At 35.6% G+C, this 22,351-nt stretch overlaps 1 protein-coding gene across 7 annotated transcripts in view; it reads left to right on the forward strand.

Annotated features, from left to right (window-relative positions):
- WDR7 (WD repeat domain 7) overlaps positions 1-22,351 on the forward strand; it is a 375,177-nt gene that overhangs the window by 127,058 nt on the left and 225,768 nt on the right. For all 7 annotated transcript variants that reach the window (XM_089895232.1, XM_089895231.1, XM_089895230.1 and 4 more), the window contains one exon: positions 171-294. In XM_089895232.1, the coding sequence (XP_089751358.1) occupies positions 171-294 (124 nt within the window). The remainder of the gene's footprint in view (positions 1-170; positions 295-22,351) is intronic.

The raw sequence follows: 22,351 nt of genomic DNA on the forward strand, positions 1-22,351 counted from the left end.
CCAGTTTATTCACTTTAGTACTTACTTCATTGTTTGGTTAGTAGTATTTCTCATGTAAATAAATGTGGTTTGTATATTTTCTAGCTTTCTTTCATTATGAACTTGCTCGTGTTTAAACACCTCACTCACTGGTCTGCTTCCGTTATTTGCATTTGGTTCTGTGGTCTTAGGTCAGAGAAGCCGCACAGGCCCTGCTTCTAGCAGAACTGAGAAGAATTGAGCAGGCGGGACGGAAGGAGGCCATTGATACCTGGGCTCCTTACTTACCTCAGTACATGGACCACGTCATGTCACGTAAGAGCTCTCATGCTTTTCTACAAAGCTTTTCATGCATGTGTAGGAAAGTACCAAAACTTGCACTTATGCTTGCTACTGCCTATTACCAAAAGTGAATCATTGACCTTAAGGTGAAAACAGGGGATCCTCAAATTCTGCTCATTCATTTTCTGAATCCTTACGGTTTGGAGTTTGGTTTTGTAAAAAGTTATGTAAAATAAATATCTAAATATTCACAAATTCACTGACCCTTATAAAGTTAACCCTGAATCGAAAATTCTACCCTGTTAACACTAGCATCTGTCTCTGCCTATTATTATGATTGTGGGTACCAACTTTTTAGATATTGATCTGATATGTAAGTACAAATACAAGGCAGATCATTCCAAGTGGAAGTTGGAATTGTGAATCCTTAAGAATCATCTGGTAGGTTTAGACCAGTTGAAAAAGAGAAAAATAGCAAGGATTTTGACTGAAGAATCTTTCAAAAGAGTATAATTTCAATGGACTGGGAAAGATCATGGGAAAAATTGTTGAAATTCTGGAATAGCTTTTGTAAAGTAAAACCTTTGCAATTATACTGCTAGGTCTAAAGTGCATTGAAGAAAAGTTACAGTGCGCTGTGATAATTTTTTTCTTTTTAGGAAAAGTATGCTTCATTCCCAACTCATCATTTAATTCGTTCTTTATTCTTCTAAAGAAGAATTCAGAATTAAAAGTTTAACCTGTTATACTGTGTATAAGATAAATCAATTTCACTTTTTTAAAAGGATAAAGTCTCAATGAATCTTAAAAAAAACTTTTTTACTGTGGAAATTTGTCCTGGGTATAGGTGCATTCATTTTAAGTGACCTGTTGTCAATACCAGTTATTCTCATTTATGAGATACTCATTATACATGTCAAGACAAACAATACATGATTGTATAAGATAGAAAATGAAAATAAGATTCAAAAAGGGTTATAATTGTTATAACTGGTATAAGTCTACCAGATGTTTGCCAGTGGTGAGTATAGTGGTTGTTTAATTTAGTATGTGACCTTGGACACTTAACCTTTTTTCAGCCTCAGTTTTGTCACGGATGAAATGAAGATGATATAGTAGGACTTTATAGGATTATTTTGAGTATGTAGTGAGTGAATCTTTGTTAAGCACATGGAACAGTACCGAAGCAGTCGTAAGCTCTATATATTTGTTAAATAAACACATTTATAATCTATAAAAATGCAAATATATATTTCACATATAACCAAAACATCACACATTAACAACTCTAGTTACAAATTCTTTAACCTAAATAGGTAACAGACTGTTTACTGAGAGAGTATTGGTTTTTATTTGCTTACTGGGAACTTTTCTATTTTAATAAAAGGAAATTAAGTTAAAAATCCCGGGGTCTTTAGACATATGGACTCTATGTAAGGTATTCGGCTTAAAGTTCTTATTTAAGTATGTATAGGTTTAAAATTTTGTAGAATATAAAAAAAAATTGGGATTAAAAAAGCTCTCCTTTTGAGTATTTGGATAATCTGGCATGGTGCTCTTTGTTCAGTATCTTGTGGCTATTAACTTCATAGTATTCAAGAAAATAGAATTAGCTCATCAGCTCATCATAAACCTTATTGAACATAAGATGCTCAAATTTAAGGACAAACTATGAGTATAGTACTGTAAAGTAGACTGAAGGTGAAACTAAATAGCAAATTGCTAGAGATTCTTTTAAGAGGAGAACGCTATGGAAATTGGGAAATATGGAGAAACATTTTCAAGACAGCTTTATTTAGAATGGACTAGTGTAGAGTGGAAGATTGATTAAAGAAGAATAAGTAGATGGGAGGCTGTTACAGAAGGGGGGATATGGGACCAGACCAAAATGTAGATAGGGGAAGAATAAAAGACAATTCTAAGCCTAAATTACAGATTGCATATAAAGGTCTAAGGAAAACATGAGAGGTTAGTACAGTGTTGTATTTTTGACAGTTTGGGAAGAGAGGTGCCATTAGCAATGGTGGTGGATGCCATTTTATTTTATTTTTCCTGGAAAGAAGAGAATGGTTTTTTCATCACTGTTTAAATAAGCACAAACTAGATTGTTCTTATGTCAAATTTAAACCTTTCCATTTACGTAAATTAAAGTTCTTGGTATTTAGCAACAGTATCTAGGAGTACTTTATAAATTAACAGAAGGCTGGCTAACTTAAAACTTTCATCTTATCACTTACTATAAAATTGTATTTTTAGTGAAAGAATAAACAAATATCCATTCTGCATGTAACTAAAACACCTCATACTAACAACCCCTGCTGTAATATGTTAGTCTATTCTGGAACTTTTACACTGACTGAGTGTAAAATTAATCTTAGTTTGCTTTACTGAGAGCTTTCTATTTTAATAAAAGGATGTCAAGCTAAAGGAGTAGGGATTCTGAATGTGTGAAAGGAGAAGAAAGCATACAAAAAATGAGGAATGACCACATAGGGCTGTTGGACAGATTTGCTGTCCAAAGGGATCAAAAGGTTCTGGAGCCAGCTGGTGGACAGCCCACGCCTGCCATCAACCTGCTTGTAGCGAAATCGCTCTACCACGGCCATTTATGTTTGAGGAAGTGATTGCTGTGCCAAGTGGCAGCGTAAAGCGTTCTTCAGAGACTGAACGCCTCTTTCTAGCACAGAAATCCTTTTAATCACTGAAGTAGGTAAAATATTAAGCAATACGTCTGGTAAATACACTGTACATCAGATATTTTCTTATAATTTAATCATCCGAGCATTAAAAAATATGCATTAATTGCCTAAGCAATATGGACAGCTCCTAAGTTATGACCGAGCTTGATCTAAGAGTCCCTTTGTTAGATGTTTGTCTGAAACTCAGAAACTGCTTTTACCTGAAGAGCGGAAGGTCATCCTGGGCTGATGGACTGTGATAGCCCTTCCTCTTAGAGACCTGGAGTCTGGAGGTAGTAACTAAAGTGGGTAGGAACTTGCTCTGACTTCACACTCAGTAGGTGATTGAGCTGGGACTAAGATGACAATTCAGATCAACTGGGCATTACTGACTGGGATCTTCTGGAATTTTTTTAGGTATATGATGCAGTAACAGCCTTTTGTAGGTTTGTCTGAGAACCTAAGGAAAGCAGTGGGTCAGAAACCAGCTGCTTTTCTTAGGACTGTTGAGAGCATTGGAGAAGAAGCTTTTTGTAAAGCATACAGCCCAGTACATGATACATGTAGTGAATGCTGGTTGGCAGTCCACTTCTCTTTCCTGTATTGGTTTCTATAGTTTTGTTCTCCTTATTGTCACCACCTCAGAATTCACTCTAATTTATATTGCCCAGGGATTCTGGCAGTAAACCAACAATCCCTGGGGAGGAAAAAGGAGCAATACTCTGCCTTAACTGAAAATCCAGTTCACAAATTTTTATAAAACCCAAGTCCTAATTGAGTGATATGAGAATTTTGCTTCTGATAATGAAGCTCTGTCCTTGAACCTGTTAGGGAACATTTTATCCCTTACAAATGCAGACAGGATGTACACTTTTTTCTCTTCAATTTATTTACTTTGGTTGCACCAGGCCTTAGTTGCAGCAGGCGGGCTCCTTAGTTGTGGCTCACCGGCTCCCTTAGTTGCAGCATGTGTGCTCTGTAATTGCAGCTCGCGGACGCCTTCGTTGTGGCACGTGAACTCTTAGTTGCGGCATGTGTGTGGGATCTAGTTCCCTGACCAGGGATCGAACCCACGTCCCCTGCGTTGGAAGGCGGATTCTTAACCACTGTGCCACCAAGGAAGTCCCAGGATGTAAACTTTTTTTTTTTGATTTATTTATTTATTTTGGCTGTGTTGGGTCTTCGTTTCTGTGCGAGGGTTTTCTCTAGTTGTGGCAGTTGGGGGCCACTCTTCATCGCGGTGCGTGGGCCTCTCACTATCGCGGCCTCCCTTGTTGCGGAGCACAGGCTCCAGACGCGCAGGCTCAGTAGTTGTGGCTCACGGGCCTAGTTGCTCCGCGGCATGTAGGATCCTCCCAGACCAGGGCTCGAACCCATGTCCCCTGCATTAGCAGGCAGACTCTCAACCACTGCGCCACCAGGGAAGCCCCAGGATGTAAACGTTTGATGCCTAATTTCTGATTGGAAATTTGGGGATGAGTGCACTGTGATTCTTATTCTGGTTACAGGATCAGAATTCTAAATACTGCATACATTCTTGTGATAGTGACTTAAATAAATATTGTAAATATTTTCTGAGTTATCACTCTTCAGCATGTATTCGTAACCACTTTTAAGTTCCAGAACACTTTTAAAACATTTTACTGATTGTTCTTACTAAGGACGGATTACTGTTATTTTGTGAAACTGTTGTATTATGATGCAGGTGAAGGTAAAATGTTATGAGTTGTCTCAGATTTATTTTGAAGGGAAGATATTTTGCAGAACCCAATTTTATAGTTTTCTTATTTGTGACATTCTACATGTAGTGTTTTGATAATTGACTTTTTTTTTTTTTTTTTAATGAGGTCAAGCACCTGCTACTTTATGAAATACACCCACACTTGCCCTTCATTCCGGGCAGTGACTGCTTGGAGGTAAATGCTGATGCTTCCTGATTTCCTTTGGCCTGTGTTTCAGGGTGACCTTACAGGGCATAAGGTCACAAGCGTAATTATTTCTTGTATGTTGTGTTCTGCTTGCTCACAGTGGCTCATCTCCTTTAATTTCAGAAACATTAAACACCTAAAAGTTACTACCATTATATAAATCAAAATCTTTTCCAAAGAGGGTGCTATTGTAATTTTATGCAGTTATGGCTGGTGTAGTATTAATTTGTAAATTTATCATCTCAGATATTGATAAAAGGATGTGTAACACATCGTGTTTAATATGTATTGATGTCATCAGAAAGAACAATCCTTTGTTCTTATCGAGTCCCTGCCTTTTTTAGCTTCCTTTTGTGTTAAGGTTACCAGGGTTAGGCTAGTCTTTTTATCCCCCTTGGAAACAGAATAGGATTTCTTTGTTCAGTGAAAGACACTCCTAGTAAATGTTTTGGGTTTGACTTTCAACAAGCTACACTGTAGTACCTATTTTAACCTGGAATTGAAGTCACTTTTCTGATGGTTATAAAGTAGTGGTCATTCTGAGCACAAATGTGGATGGACCAAGACATACAAGAAGGTAAGATGGAACTATATATTACAGAGGTAGTGGAAAACTCTTTTGTAGCTAGAAAAATAATTTAAATATTAGTGCATTCTTTGGTAGGCAGGTATTTTCAGGGTTTGCTGGTGGGGAGAGGATGGGGAAAAGGATAGTGAGGGAGTTTGATTTAAGTGAATCTCTCCACCCCTCCCCTCCTCCCGAAAGGCCTTAAACTACGCAGCAATCCTTCCTTCTTTTTTCTGTATGCCTCAGTTGTTTGGACTTCTCTAACAGTCTTGTTAGGAATGACTTTCTAGATAACTGAGGGTTTAAAAATCACTAGGTGCAGATTCTAAAAAAAAAAAGTAACCCTTTGTGTTGAAATATTTCAAAATGTCTCTGGCTTATTGAACATCTTCTCAGTAGCCAGCATTGTTGTTTTGGCCCAGGCTGTAAAATTACCACCATTTGATTATCAAAGAGAGTATTAGACTTACCTGAACGTAAAAGTACCCAGATTGCTATGCCTCTTGCATTTCATATTCTATTTTTAAAAATAATTTTTCTTTCTCCTCTTTTGATTGTCTAGTAATTGGTACCAATTTTTATTGTGGCCAGGCTGTTTTGTCTCACCCTGAGTAGCTCCTGTCCTGATTCCTGATTTACCGTTTCCAGTGTTGTGAGGCGTGCAGAAAAGCCAAGTTAACAAACTTATTTCAGTTAAATTTAAAATAAGAGTAAATTGGCTGGGAGTAACGTCTCTCTGATGAAAAGAAACCCCCAAGCTTTAGTGTAAGCACTTTGTGGAGCCCCTGTTGGCACCTCAGCTTCTGCTTACTTGACTGCTTTCTCAGGCCTTCTCTGGCATTCTGCGTGTATGTATCTTTTGGAGAAAAATATTCTAATAAAATTGGGGAAAGAAAGGTGGAAATCATTTGGTTGTTCACGAAGAACTGATATTTCTAAAAAGACCCCTTTTATAACTAATGCCTGTTTTGTGAATCAGCTGAAATTAAAGCACGAGATTTCCTTAGAAATCTTTACAGCAGTTGTCTTATGGCGTTCACAAAACCAGTTGGAAATGATTGTGCATTGTGATTAGAAAGGGAAAGTATTAAATTATGCCTAAGTGATGTACGTGGAAAGTATTTCTTGTTCTGTGGGAGTTCCTGTATCGTGAGGCAGAAAGGGTTTGTCTTAAGACAAACTGTATTATGCACAGCGCACTGTAGTTGTAATGTATCTGTTTGCAGTCGTTTCATTGAGACCTAAGGGATTTGTTACTCTTTCTTCTTCCGGAGTGCCAGAGCTGTTGAGCTTACTTTTAAGTACTTTAGACTGATCATGTGTTTAACAGCTTAAACTGTTCTACTTATCTATATTTGGCTACTAACCTAAGAGAATAAGTGAAATTTCTTCTTAATCGGTCACAGCTATCTAAAGGAAAATCCTTTTGTTTCATGTGACTGGAGTTCTTTGAGGTGATATTTAATTTTTTTGTAATTTTCCTATTATCCTTTGAACAAGTTTTGGAACTTAGAGTAGTAAAGTGGTAAATTAAAAATGAAAGCACTGTTGGATTGATTGGTTATTTAGACCTTACTGCTAAGTAATAAACAGAAAACTCTGTCACCCAGTGAGGCTGTGGGTTAGGAACTCCGCAGGATTAAGCGTGAAGTCCTCTGTATAAGAGGCTATAATGATATAGCCAGCAGTCTGGTTTCAGGTTATCAGTAGGAGCCTGGTGACAGTTTTCCACCTTGTGGAACAAAGCAAGGAGTGGAGCGGGAGGAAATTCAATAACTCGTTCCTTGGTGAACAGTGAGGAGTTGAGATTCCATGGAGTGTGAGGCTCCTTGCCTGCTCCCCATTCCTACCCATTCCATTCACGGAACCCTGGTTATCAACTGGCTCCTGTGGAAAAGCTTCTGGAGTGGAAAGGATTTGAAATAATTTCGGTTATTTTCTCATGTCCCCGCCTTCTCCTCTTTGACAGGCCTCCCACTCTCCCTCCCTTCAATGCAGAAATTAACTCTGCTAGAGCTGTAGTCCATGGCAAGGCCCCTAGGAGGCATGGCTGGCTTTCTTTGAGGTGTTTGTACACTTACTACCTGCTTTAAGAAGTTGAAGGTACTTAAGCCTATGCAGACAACTTATAAAAGAAAAACTCATTCAACTGGTGACACATTGTTTTACAAAAATGGTGTTCAAATTGAAACGCCTGGTATACCTTTAGCAGAGGTTCTAGTGGCCTTTGCTATAATAAATGACTTCATATTAGTTGCTATAAAGAGTATGATATTGATTTGTGCCGTTAGTCTCTTGCTGATTTGCTGAAGAACAAAAATGTATAATGCTAATGGAAATAAAGTACTTTACAAAACACTGTGCACGAATACTGGCACATGTCTTTGTAATAGAACAAGTGTCTAGTAAGCTTTTGAGTATAAATTTTCTTTATTCTTGTACAGATTATTTCAGTACAGATACTTAGAGTCCTGTTGAACTTGCTTTTACAGAGCAAAAAGCTGAATTGATGGCCTTGTGATGTATTAAATCTTCAGATACTGAATATGCACGAACAAATCCAACTTGGATGGGATGTGAAGCGTTTATAGTTTTGCACCACATTTCTCATTTTATTATCGCCTTATATTGACTGGATATTATGTATAATTGCATTGTTTTAATATTTTAGTTCAAAGCCTTGCTATGATCTGCATGTGACCGAATAGATCTTACCGTTCGGAAGGAAAACAGTAATTTAAAGTTATTATGAGAAAAAATTACGTGAACCTATTTTGCCTGTAATATTTATATTGTAATAGCAAATGGTAGATTTTGTTCTAGTGTTGTTTATAAATTCTGGGATTAAAATTATCAAATTATGCTAAAATATTTTTGCCTAATTCATTCTCCTTCCTGTTCCCTGCTTTTTGGGGGAAGAATGATTTTTTTTTTTTTTTTTTGCGGTACGCGGGCCTCTCCCGTTGCGGAGCACAGGCTCCGGACGCGCAGGCTCAGCAGCCATGGCTCACGGGCCCAGCCGCTCCGCGGCACGTGGGATCTTCCCGGACCGGGGCACGAACCGGTGTCCCCTGCATCGGCAGGCGGACTCTCAACCACTGCGCCACCAGGGAAGCCCAAGAATGATATTTTATATTTTATTTCTCCTTAGTAATATTGTCCCAAAGATTTATTATGTCTACTATCTATTTTTATTAAGCAAGTTTTGATACAAACAAGTATTTTAAATGTGTTTTAATATTGTGCATGTGCATGACATTTGCAGGCTTGGTTAGTATTTTAGCACCTCTAGTCCACAAACATAAAGAAAAAAAATTGTTTTATTGGTTTGAGCACCCGGATTGACCCCAGCAAGATTGGGATTGATCTGCTTTCTTTCAGCCTGTTAAATGCCAATCCAGTCGTCTGTAACAGTACTTAGTGTTTTTGTAATTTTTCTGTACATATTTTCTGTGTCCTATAAAACTTACCCATCACTTGAAAAGATTCTCCGTGCTTGATTTAGAGATGAAAACAACCACAACCACCTATTTGATTGCTTTTTGTTTTTAAAAATTGTCTCTACAGCTAATGTCGGTGTTCTAAGCACAGTTCTTTTTTGTAATCCTTATGAAAGGACTTTATATTTTACCAGGAAAAGATGATGAGACAGACTTACATTTGAAATGTGTACCTGGACTAAAGAACACTTAGCTTTGGGGAATGGAAATAGAAGAGGAAGATGGCTCTTAATATTTGAATATTCCCACTGATTTTTAAGAAATATAATTAACCTACATTCCTCTGGTAATTAAACATTATTAAATAAGTTCTGGCATACCTTGGATACAAAGACATAAATTTAGCTTATTTCTGAGATTTTTTCTGTCTCAGGCATGAAGTAAAGAAGGCTTTTTCTTTACTTTCTGCTAAGGGGTGGCTAGCAGGCCTTACTCAGGTTTTGTTTTGTTTCATTTTGTTTTGATTTTTGCTTGCTTGTTTTCTTTCTCCTAAAGCAAAGGTGAGTCTTCAAAATAAATAATATCAGAGTCAGAGCAACTAAACTAGGAGTGAATCTCTGAACCTGGGTGATGGGTAGAGGATTGGGCATTTATAGTCTTAATCTGAAGTGTCATGGTGCTTTTCATAAAATACTTACATAAGGTTGAAAGTGACCACATAATTTGGGGTATAATCTATTTTATGGTATGATCAGGATCTTGAGACCATCCCAAGCTCTCCCATATAGAAGTTAGATGGGCACTTGGGACCGGAGGCCTTTCCCATTCCATTTCATCACTTCTGTGTCCACTTCTATGGAGAAGATATTCAAGCATAGTGATTATCAACAGGTGTAGAGTGAGAGGCAGGAGAGATGAGTTTCAAAAGGTGATTCTCCTAAACATTACTCCCTCCTCAACCAAGAATCTATAATCGTTCACTTTGTAGTTGACATTAATTAGGTAGAAAAATACTGTTTTTTCGAAGGATTTTTCTAATGATGAATAAGCAACACATTTACCGAAGCTGATTATTAGTTGGGAAGTCCAATGGAAAGAGGGGTGTTGGAAGGTCTGGCAGCTCTTTCTGCTTCACCACGCATTAGCCATGACCCCAGAGAGATCCCTAAGCCTCTACACTTCCTTATGTATTTCACAGTTTCTATTTATGTGAAAGGAGAAGAATGAACAAATCTGTGTTTTCTTAAACCTTTTTGATAGTAAACTTCTATGTGAAATCTTAATCAGAGTTCCAAACTATAAAACATTTTAAAAAATTAAATAATTCCTTTAGGCAGTTTAAATCTGTGTGTGTGTGTTTGGAAAATCATTTCTTGTGCATTGAAACCCTCATGCTCTTCATTTGTATCCTGACATTCGTCGTTGAAAACTAGTTAACTGTCTGTTCCCCAAAAGCCTCTTGCTCTAGCCAGTGGTTCCCCTCCTCCATGCTCCCCGCCACCACCACCAACACACACAATGGTACAGGGCAGAGTTACAAACTTTACCTTGAAAAACAGAATTCCTAAGTTTTGTTATCATGCAGAATGACTTTTAGTTTCTATATAACCCTTACCGTTCTGTATGGCTACCTGTGAAATATATTCTACCTCTCCAGCAGATGACTGTGTTCTTAATAGAGCTTCAGAGTAGCTTGTACCTAGTAGAGTGCTAGCAGAGTGTGGGCTTTAAACGTATTGTCTGAAATGCTCCCCGTTTTGTGTGCTCCTCATTTTTTTAATTGGTTGTGTGGCGTTCCATTTTGTGGGTGGACCATGTTTTATTCAACAGTTTTCCTGTTGATGGGCATTTGGGTTGTTTCCAAATTTTTAATATTATGGACAGGGCTGCAGTAAATAGACTTGTGCATATGTCTTTTCATTTTTTGATAGTGTATCTTGGCTACATTCCAAGAGGTGAGATTGCTGAGTCCAAGGATAAATGTGTGTCTAATCTTTTGTTAGATATTGCCAAGTTCTTTGCCATAGAGGCTGTACCATTTTGCATTCTCAATGATGATGTATTTGAAGGCCTGTTTCTCTACATCATTTCCAAAAGAGCATACTGTTATGCTTTTGGAATGTTGTGACTCTGATAGATGAGAAGTGAAATGCCAGTGTTGTCTTATTTTGTATTTTTATTGTTAAGAATGAGTTTATCATCTTTTCATATATGTGTCTTGTATTTCTTTTAAAGTAACAGTTCATGTCTCTGGCTCATTTTTATATGGGGTTGTTTGATTAAACGCTTTTGATATATGGTTCAAGTATTTCCTGGTTATTTTTCTTTTTACTTTGCTTATGATGTTTTTTTTTTTTCTCATCACCCAATTTATTGACCCTTTCTCGTATTGTTTCAGGATTTTGTGTCAAAATTATGGAGTTTTCCTTGCTATTGGAATTCCCCATATCGTTTCCAGTTTTCTCCTTACATGTCATTTGGAATTGGTTCTGCTTAAGTGTGTAAAAAATGGATATTATCTTTTTCCATATGGCTATCTGTTTGTCTCCAAAGTACTTGGTAAGAAACTACCAAGTTTCTATATGTAGTTTTGTCTGTTTTCTAGTTTGTTCCATTGGCCTGTAGATAATTCATATTTTAATATTTAGTAATTTTGGCTCAAGCCCTTCTTTTTGAGGCTTCTCCTGGCTGTTCTTGCTTGTTTGTTTTTCCAAATGAACTTTGTAATCAACCTATTTAGCTCTAGGAGGGGAAAAACCTGATGGTATTTTCATTGGGATTCCATCTAATTTATAAACAAACTTAGGGAGAACTGATTTTTTTATAATGTTGGATTTCTATCCAAGAATATAGAATGTCCTTTATTCAAGTCTACTTTTTTGTCATTCGGGAGATTTAAAATTTTCCTTATGTAGTTTGGGACGTGTATTAAGTTGTGGCTTAGGTAGTTAATTTTATTGTACTTCCATTATGACATTTAACTGGCTTTTGTCTGTATATGTGAATACTGTTGATTTCGTTAGTTACATAACCTGATACTATTATAAAATTTCTTACTGATTTTATAAGTGTTTCCATTGATTCTTTGGGGGTTTTTTCAGATATATATAATTATATCATTTGGAAATAGAGACAGTCTTCCCTCTTCTTTTTCAACTGCTATGCCTCTTACTGCTTTCTCCTATACAGTTGTATTAGCCAGTACCTCCAACACAATGTTAAATAGGGACTATGATTATCAAAAAGATTTTATTATATAGTAATAATGAGTTTCTGTATTTTGAAGGTAGAAGTTTTTAGTTTGCAGTTGAAGCTATACCATTTGGCTAACTCATATTCTCCCAGTTGGTGGGATTTGTAGGACACCTATACACATAGTACCACTGGGAGTGTGCCCCCGCCTCAGATTACTGAGGGACTTCACCGGGAGAGTATCTGTCTCTTTCAACTCCACTCGAAGATTTCTTTATTACCCCACCATCTCACTCTCCCTTCTCCCTACTACTCAGGTGGTCTCATGACTTTGGGGAAGTAAATCTAGTTATTTTTCATCTAAAAATGGAGTACCTTTGAATCACAGATATGTATGTATCTACTGATTATGTATGTTTGTTCAAGACTATTGATTTTAAAGTCAACCTTTTTAGAAAACTCAACAAAAAATCAGCGGATATAAAAAAGATTTCTACATTGATAATATGGTAGGGTTTCACTTGAAGTATGCTAATGTTTCTAAAATTTAAATTTCCACCAAAAATACTTAATAGTGTTTTACTACTAAAAATGAGATACGATGATCTAATATGTCATCTGTCATCAAGTTTGCAGGAGGATAGCTTTGTCTCAGTAATTATGTTGAATAATACAAAAGGAGAAAAAAATCAAATGCCTACTAAATCCATGCAATGTGGTAGGTGCTTTTACATTTTCTTCAATTTCATTAGATTAAAATGTACTGATGAGCGATCTAAAAGGTATGCATTAAAAGGGAAGGTAAGAAAATCAAGACCATCTCCACATTTTCTGCTGTAGTTCTTAAAGTAGTTTTTTTTGTTTGTTTGTTTCTTTTTGGTTTTGTTCTTGTTTTTTAGTTAGAGAAAGAGGAAAGAAATCAAACCGCAGTTGTACCTTCAAGGATTGAAGACCCTTCTCTTTGTTTGAACCTTAATAGTGGAATCTTATATGCAGGAGAAAAAGTCACCCTCTAGTAGTTTATTGGAGATAAATGGAAAATTTAGGGGGTTAGTCTCTGATTGGTAATTAATTAGTTCCACACGGTTTTAAAAATATAATTGACATACAACAGGTATACATAGGATACATAGGAAAAGGGGAAGAAGCAATTAATTCTTACTGAAAACTAAATTCATTAAAACATTCCAATTTCAAATTTCTTTACCAGGTTGGTGATCATTCTGCAGGTACTGTATCTCTTCATTAGAGTAATAGATTTTTCCCATTCTCAAAGAAATAACCCCATCTCTTGGTTTAATCAGAATAAACTTTTATCAGTCTGTCTCAAAATATAGCCAGCAAAAATGTAAAGCAACGTTAAGTCATTTGACCAAATTGTATTGTACACATACTCAAGAGTATGACATTGTTCTAGATGCTGGATATTAAAAAAAAAATGATATCCCATTTAATTCGGTGGTCTCCATCTCCACTTGGATGTTTATAGCTACTTTAAACCTATCATCTTCATCTATAAATTTTCTTTTTTCTATTTTTTTCTATCACTGTTTGTCATTGCCACCCATTTTATTACATACATACGTATCTCCTAGCTAAATATGCACTAATTTTGGAAGTGTTCCTATAATCTATTATGTGATGATTGATGGTTTATTAATGGATTAAAGACTAAAATATCTCTTTGGTTAAAAGCATTTTATTTTAAAAGATATCATGATTTTATTTTATTTTTATAATAAAAAATTTAATCATAATAACTGGATAATAATCACCATATGGAGAAAGCATCTCAATCAGCCTTGGTGTGGAACAGCACATTTCTATCAGTAATAGTGATTATACGGTGGGGGCAGGGCGAGTTGATATTGATAGGGTCTCTTTGGATGAAATATATCTCACTTCACCTGAGTTGGAGGTTTTGACTAGGAACTCTGAGACTCATTAGACTAGAGCAGTGCTTCCTAACCCAGAACAATTTTGCACACTCCCACCCCTACATTTGGCAACACTTGGAGACATTTTTGTTTGTCCCAGCATGCGGGAGGGTGCGATACTGGCATGGAGTGGCTTATCCAATGCAAAGTATCAGTAGTGATGAAGTTAAGAAACCCTGGGCTATAGTAATTAAAAACGGTAAATTTGTTTCCTTCTCTCCAGTTACATTTATAAGATTATATGCATATGCTTATGTGATTGGGGTTGATACAGCAGTTGAGTAGATAATATTTTTCAATGGTGTTTATATAAAATTAAATTACCTAGTATATTTTCTTTTGCATTTAGAATTTTCTGTTTCTTTTAAGAAAAACGGTTTTCTTTCTTTCTTTCTTTCTTTTTTTTTCTGCTCCGCGACTTGCGGCATCTTAGTTTCCCGACCAGGGATTGAACCCAGGCCTTTGGCAGTGAAAGCTCAGAACAGAGTCCTAACCATTGAACCTCCAGGGAATTCCCAAGAAAAACAGTTTTCTTAATATATACATTATATAATGTCTATGATAGACTTTTAGACTCTTAATAAGAGTATATAAAATAGATATCATACATAGGGCATATGCTAAAACTTCCTTTATGAACGCTCTGCATATTTAAATGATAAAAGATTAAAAAACAACTGGAAGTAAATGTCCTCCTCAATCTATATATCACAGCATATTTTTTATCTTTTCTCCCTCTTTTGTTCCCTTCCTCATTCAGTAGCTATTTATTCAGTGCTAAACATAGCTGTGGGCCCTGGGGAATATAATGACGCACGAGGTGGTCATGGTCCCTGTCTTCATGGAGCTTATTGTCTCTTTTAGGAAGGCAGGTAACCAAATGAGCAATAAAACAGGGTGGTAAGAGCTATTATAGAGAGAGTTTACAACTATGGGAATGGCCAGTGTAGCCAAGGGCAATGACGTGTCAACAGCTGGAAGATAATCACAGTATGTGGAAATGACAGGGGCTAATGTCAAAGAATGTATTCAGAAGGCAGTATTAAAACTATTTAAAAGGTTGGAGCAGTTTGAACTCTATGAAGTCATTTTAATTTTATATAAATTGAGAATTTCTTTTTATGCAGCGTAAGTAAATAAGAAGGATAAAGGGAACAGAATGACAATATCTTAATTAAATTTAATTGAGGTCACATATTTGTGTTGTCTTTGTCAAATATTTTGGTTCTACTTCTTTATTCATCAGAACTGTGATTTTTTTAATACTCATTACAAATACTCAAAAACTTATTACAGTATTGCTGGCACTATTCTAGGTGCTGTGGAAGTCATAAAAGAGCTGAAAACATGCAGGTATTTATAATATAGTTGTACATATGTTTCATATAACATTTAATGAAGCATTAATATATAAAGCACTTCTTAGAAAAGTGCTTGGTACACACCAAACATTTTATATTTTTATATATTGGCCTCTATTTTATTTTCATCACAGTTATTATTGTAAGTAAGGAGCATTTGAAAAGAATGTGTGAACCTGCCTGGTAACCTGTGGATATATACCTGTTTATGCTGAAAGAATTAAACATATTTTAACGATGTGCTGTGGAACCCTCCAGGCGAAATTAGTGGTGAGGGCAGAGCGGCTGCAGAATTAGACTTCCTGGATTCTGGTGACACCAGGTGGATCGGAATCATTCATTCAGCCTTTTGAAAGCACAGTTTTGTATTGTCGGCATTCTCTGCAGGAGTGGTTGATCTACTTTGTTAATCTTCTCAAGTTTCTTTAATGATAGTTTTTTTTTTTTTTTTTTTTTTTTTTTAGTGATTCTGTAATTCCTTTCCTGGTTCTTTCCCACCCCCCAGCACCCACTGCCTGCTGCCAGACTAGGGGAAAAAAATGTGATTTGTAATCTCAGAGTGGCTGCTTAATTTTAAAACATATTTAAAATTTTGTTTTTGGTGGAATTAATTGAATAACGAAAGTTTATATTCTCTGTACATTGTAGTTTCTTTGCTATCTTAGTACTCATCTGACTCATTTTTCATTCTTTTTATAACTTTGTTTGCAAGTTAATTCTTTAAAAGCTCTGCCAGAGGCAATGATTGGTGCTCTTAGTTAATTCAACTTTCCATCCTCCTCTAAATCATTGGCTAGATATGAATAGTCTTTAAAATAAATTGTGAGATTTAATCAGTGTAATGTAGTAGAATAATGATGTGCATCTCTAGAGGCGTTATACTCATTCCACTGCATGGATGTTTATATCTTCAGCAGTTTGATGCCATTTTATCATGTTTCCAGGCTGAAGTAAACATATTTCATGCACCTGCTTACTTAGTTTTCTTTGAGGTCTAGCATTTTACTTCTTTCTTTATATTCCATGAATGAATATATAATTACAGTTTGAGACATGATTTGTGTGTCATTATGATACCGAAGTAACACAGTCTTCATAAAAATAAATATATGTAGTAAGTACTGCATTTTGATGTCCTTCGGGCTAAGGTCCAGGACCTTATTTTTTGTTCCCAAATGACCCAGTACCAAGCTCTTAGCAGGCACTTAACTGAGGAATAGACCTTTTATTTATTTATTTATTTACATTTATTTAAAAAATTTTTTTACTTTTTAAAAATTTATTTATTTTTTCTTTTTGGCTGCGTTGGGTCTTAGTTGCAGCACGCGGGATCTTCGTCGTGGAATTGCTCGGTCATTTGGTAAATGTGAGTGTAATTATAAAAAAAAACCTGCCAAACTGTTTTCCAAAATAGCTGCAAAATTTTACGTTCCTGCTAGCAGTGAATGGTATTTCCTGTTGGTCTGTATCCTTACCAGCAGGATATAGTCAGGCTTTTTTTTTTTTTTAGTTAAAAAATTTTTTTGAAAATTTTGGTCATTCTAAGACATGTGTAGTGATGTCTCATTGTGATTTTAATTTGCATTTCCCTAATGACTAGTGATGTTGAGCTTGTTTTCACATGATTATTTGCAATCCATATATCCTCTTCGGTGAAATGTCTGTTTAGGTCTTTTGTCCAAGTTTCTTTTTCTTTTAGGTTGCTTGTTTTCTTATCGTTGGGTCTTTAGAGTTCTTCATATATACAGGTCCTTTAATAGATATGTAATCTTTTCAAATATTTTTCTTCAGTCTTTGGCTTGTCTTCATTTTCTTAACAACATCATTTATAGAACAAAAGTTTTAAATTTTGATAAAGTCCAATTTATCAGTTATATCTTTCATGACTCACGCTTTTAGTCATCTAAAAACTCATTGGCAAGCCCAAAGTCATGCAGGTGTTTACTTCCAGAAGTGTTACAGCTTCCCATTTATATTATGACTTGGTTTTTCCATTTGTTTGTTTATAAGTAGCATTCTTGCTTGTTTCATCCTTTTTAACATATAGCATATCTTCTACCATATCTTAACTTACTATCCATACTTAAAACAGCTTAACGAGTTTTGCCTCTAGTCTCACAAGCCCTTGTTTATTTACTGTCTATACTTATCACTACTTAATGGGTTTCATCCATCCAAATGTTTTTCTTGTTATCTGTAGAAGAACTTAATATTCTCAATAATGAAGTCAGAGCATATCACAATATTTATCTAAGTTAATACTGTGAGAAATTATTGGCATATCACAAATGCCTTTTGTGTGATCTTACTTCAGAATATTGCTACCAATTAAATGTGCCATCTACTAGGATAGTATTAAAACGAGTCCTGTGTCTTTATTTTCAAATCAATTATTCATTGTGTGTTAAGAGATTAAGAGGTCAAAAGCTTTCCTACTTATGTGTGTAGGATTGGCAATAACAGAAGTAATCATAAGATAAATTTGTTCTTTGAAATGTAAATATTCTGTTTTTGACTGCAAGTGGCTTATATATAAACAGATGTCCTAAGGTGTCTGCCAATGTAGTTCTAAAAGGAGTGAAGCAGTGCTTAATAAAAGTTTAAAAAAAGACAACTAAATGAGTTCATGAAATAGAAAAAAAGGTCGAATGTTGAAGGTAGTAAGTACTTCTAGAGAAAAACATAATTTAATAAAATAAGCCAAAATTAGTAATAATAAAAGCAATGGTAATAGTATTAATGATATTAATAAAGCTGTTTATTGAGCACTTATTATATCCCAGGTGCTACACTAAGCTATACCACTTGTATCCATTATTGAATTTAATAGCTAATGTACCACTGTCTCATGTCTTGTTTTCATTGAGTTGCATACGAGGATACAAGGCAGCTTGGCTGAGTTGCCAGAAGTTATTACTTTTCACTGGTTGCCTTTTTGGGACTGTCTGCAAGTATAGATCAAACTCTCTGCCTTCATAATTGACTTCAAACAGCTTCTTCTGGCTCTATACAAACTAAATTTCTGGACTGCGCTGACGATGAGAAAGAGAAGTTATAGGGTTACCCTTACTTGTCCTAAAATCTCAAGTCTTAAAGTTCTTGTTTACTGTCATTGCACGGCCACCAACCCTGGCAGTCTTGTGGTTATATTTACCACCTGTTGACCTGTTCTCTCCATGTACCATGCTGGAGCCTTAAAGAATAAAACATATTCCCTTCCTGCTTCATATTTTCTGTTAGCACCCTGTTTCTCATTGCCTTTAGGGCTCTCACCTTAACTGACATTTTAGCCTCATTTTTGCCTTTGCTACCCACTTCTGTAGCTACATCAGGATCCTTTAGCATATTGTCCTGTCTTCCTTGAATTTTTTTTCACTTTTTGTCATTCCATGGTAAATTCTCATGTATACTTTAAGATGCAACTCAAATATTTCCTTTCCATGAGGTTCTTTTTGACATGTGCTCTCTTCCTCACCCCATCCCAAGCAGACTTAATTGATTTTTCTTCAGATGCTCACTGTATTTTCACTTAAAAAATCTATATTTTCCACAAAGCTCTACGTTTCTCTAAAGTCCTTGGTTTTCCCCCTTTCATTTTTATCCCCTTTACCTAGCACAACCATCATTCCAAAAAAAAGTCGAAGACTCTTCCCTCCTTGTCCTTCCCTATGTTCAATGCCCCCCTTCAAAAAAAACCTGATTTTCTCCCCATTTATACCATCTTTATTTTTAAAAAAATCTAGATCATTGGTTTTCAAACATTTGAAACAAAGTGGTATCCTTTCTTCAAATAAAAACTTGCATACACTGTGCTTGCGCACACACTCCCACAGATAAAAAGGTAAAGTTGGGGACTTTGGAGGGCTCCGTTTTCCTCCTGGCACTTCTAGGGAACTTGTAAGGGCTCCAAGAAGTAAGGTTTGCTACTTTAGAAAGTAGAAAGTTTTGCACTGGCCTTGTTGCTATGTCTGTTTTTGAGTCCTTCCACATCATTCTTCATGTTGTTTCAGGAGAGATCTTTCTAAAACACAAATCAAATTATTTCTCATGCTTATATTTTGTTATTGAGTCCCCATGGCCTCACCTCACATGTGAGCTTCTTGGGAGGTAAGGGTGTCTCCACTTTGTGTCACCTGGTATGGCTAGTTCCTGGCATGGGCTTGGTATATAGTAGCCTGGGTGTTGAAGAGAATGAGGGAACTTGGCACGGTTACCCATTTTCTTCATATTTGTGGCTTTGCTTTACTCAGATGGGCAGTGCCAGCCCCTTCCTTATTCAGATCCCTCCCATCTTTCAGGCCCAAATCTTCACTCCCTATTTCAAAGCTGTCCTTAGCTTTAGCAGCTTTTATCAGTTTACCTTTCTTTGATTTCTAAAGCAAGTTACTGTGGTGATAAAGAACAACATGCTGATTTATTTAGTGCACCTTTTTTGTTACCGCTTGGTGGTATAACCTCTGTCTGGGTAATCCTAGCAACAACAACAAAAGCCATAAATGGTTTCAAAGGTACTTTCTTATCCAGGAGGATATACTTTACCCAGTTTTGAGATATATACGTTGGGTTTCTCAATCAGCCAGAGGTCATTATTTTAAGTTTATGCTTTAGTACAGTTGTGTGTCAAGACAGATTTGCCTTTGTTTCTCAACATGTTGTAGGTTGAACAATAAATCTTCGTTTTATTGTGTCTTCTGAAACCAAAATTGCTGTTGAGTCACTCATAGCCTGCAAATCAAACAGAAATCTTTGAAAAAGTACATGCAATGAATTAAAAGTATTAGGTGTGATTTTTACCTTGGATGTGTTTCAGGTTCTGGTTGGGAAAGAGGAATAATAAAGCTTTATCCCCTTACATTAATATTCTATTGCTATAGTATGCTTCCTAATTATGTTTTCTGTTCCTTGCGTATTTTTCAGTAAGTGTGTTTCCTCTGTTGCTTTCAGAATTGTTTATAATTGCATTTCATGTGAGAGCAGTTTTCTTAAAAAAAAAAAAAAAAGAAAGTGCTAACTAGGAAAAATGTATTTCATCCTATTAAAAATAACTATCAAAACTTATGTTACCAAATGACTATTATATTTGTATTCAGGCTTGAAGACATTTTCTTTATTTTTAACTATATTTTTCATTTCTCTAATTGCTCTGTGGCCTTTATTAAACTACCTTGTTTTTGATAAATTGAAATGATCTCTATTTAGATTTAGGGATAAATACCTTCACTATTTCTTATAGGAAGGCTTTTCTCTGAGACATCTATAATGTTATATTTTATATTTTTGATGTTATTGGGGAAGGAAAAGTGGATACTGTGTCTTTAATGGAAAGCAAAAGGTTATCTTTCTCTGGCCTTTGTGTGTATGTGCTGATGTGGATGTAGGCAGCCAGACAGGCAATGTGTGCAGAGAGACTAGGGAACTGGCTGCGGATCGATAGACGTGGTGTGAAGTGAATTAATGCGAGGCAGACCGTCTGTCTGTCATAAGGATTGTGGGGAATGCGGAGCGGTGTGGTCAGTCAATGAGGAGATCTGCTTCCAATAAATTCAAGCCTGCTGCCTGAAAATAAATTCTAGATATGCACTCCTCCCTTCCTTATTGTGAAATTTTACTTTATTCAAAGTAAATGTATGTATCAGATTCTTGCCCCGTGTACTTTAATTGGACCACTGGAAAACCACAGTTGGGAAAAACTGATGAAATAAAAATATCTGCTATTCTTTTAGATCCTTTTTTCAATCTCAGTGGAAATCTGTATTTTAATGGGAATCAGAAATATAATGTTTGTTAATATTTGTAAATGTTCTGGTATACATTTTTCTTTCTGAGTCCTAGGAATATTGTTTAACACTTCCCTCTAATCTCCAATAAAATAATAATGAATTTAAATGGTTTTATATTGCAGTACTGGTTAAAGTGCTGTGTTTTAAATGTTATTCTATTAAAATTTAGTATTTAGTCTTTGATTGTTAAGTTAATCACATGACACTGAAGTCTTCTGAGTTCACATTATTAATCATTACTCAGATATTATTAGCCAATAGGAAAAAAATGTTTATAAAGGTATTGGGTTGACCAAGAATTTCCTTGGGATTTCTCCATAACAACGGAAACCCAATAATTTACAAGCTTTTGAAAGATAAATCTTATAATAATGGACCTGATTTTACAGATGGGAAGAGGCAAGTGCAGTTTTATCTCATTGATTTTGAAAACTGTATTTCCATATTTACATTAAAAAATGTTTTTCTAAGGTGATTAAAAATATTGCATACAAATGGGACAGTTGTCTATATACATCTCTCACAGTGAATATTGGTCTAAGTATTTAGAAATCTAGATGGCGTGAAGATCTCATCATACTCTTCCCTGTCCTCTGTTTCTTACTTCTGCTGCTGCCACAGCCAAGCCTCCTTCCTTTCTCTGCTGTGTCCAAACTTACTGATAACAGTTTTCTCCTCCATTCCATTTTTTCCTTGTTCTCCTTCTGATTCACAGTGTAGAACCCATTTATACCTATTGTCTGCATAATGTGTGTTCATTTTTTTTATTTTGTGAATCTGGATTTGGTTTTTTAAGTACATCACATTTTCCCATGACTTCTTTGTATCTTTTTTTATTGTATCTCTTTGTTGCACCTTTTTATTGTATGTCTTTCACCAAAGCACACTTACTATTATTTTATAGTATATTTAAATAGCATAATTTGTGTCATGGGATTGAAGGTATTGCGTTCTATTCACGATGTATTTATTGAACCACTATTATTTTATAGTATATTTAAATAGCATAATTTGTGTCACGGGATTGAAGGTATTGAGTTCTATTCACGATGTATTTATTGAATCTTTATGAGATGTTCTTTACTGCCAAGTATTTTGTGGATATTCAGAAAATGAATGTCTTAGATTTTATGGCATAGTTTGACAGATAAGATCACTTACATCAAGTACATAAGAAAATAGCAAAGAACTGCCATATATTTAATT

The sequence above is a fragment of the Delphinapterus leucas genome, chromosome 14 (genome assembly GCF_059928025.1).
Source record: "Delphinapterus leucas isolate spDelLeu-1000000601 "Yukka" chromosome 14, BTC_Dleu_Yukka2, whole genome shotgun sequence".
Taxonomy (NCBI): Eukaryota; Metazoa; Chordata; class Mammalia; order Artiodactyla; family Monodontidae; genus Delphinapterus; species Delphinapterus leucas.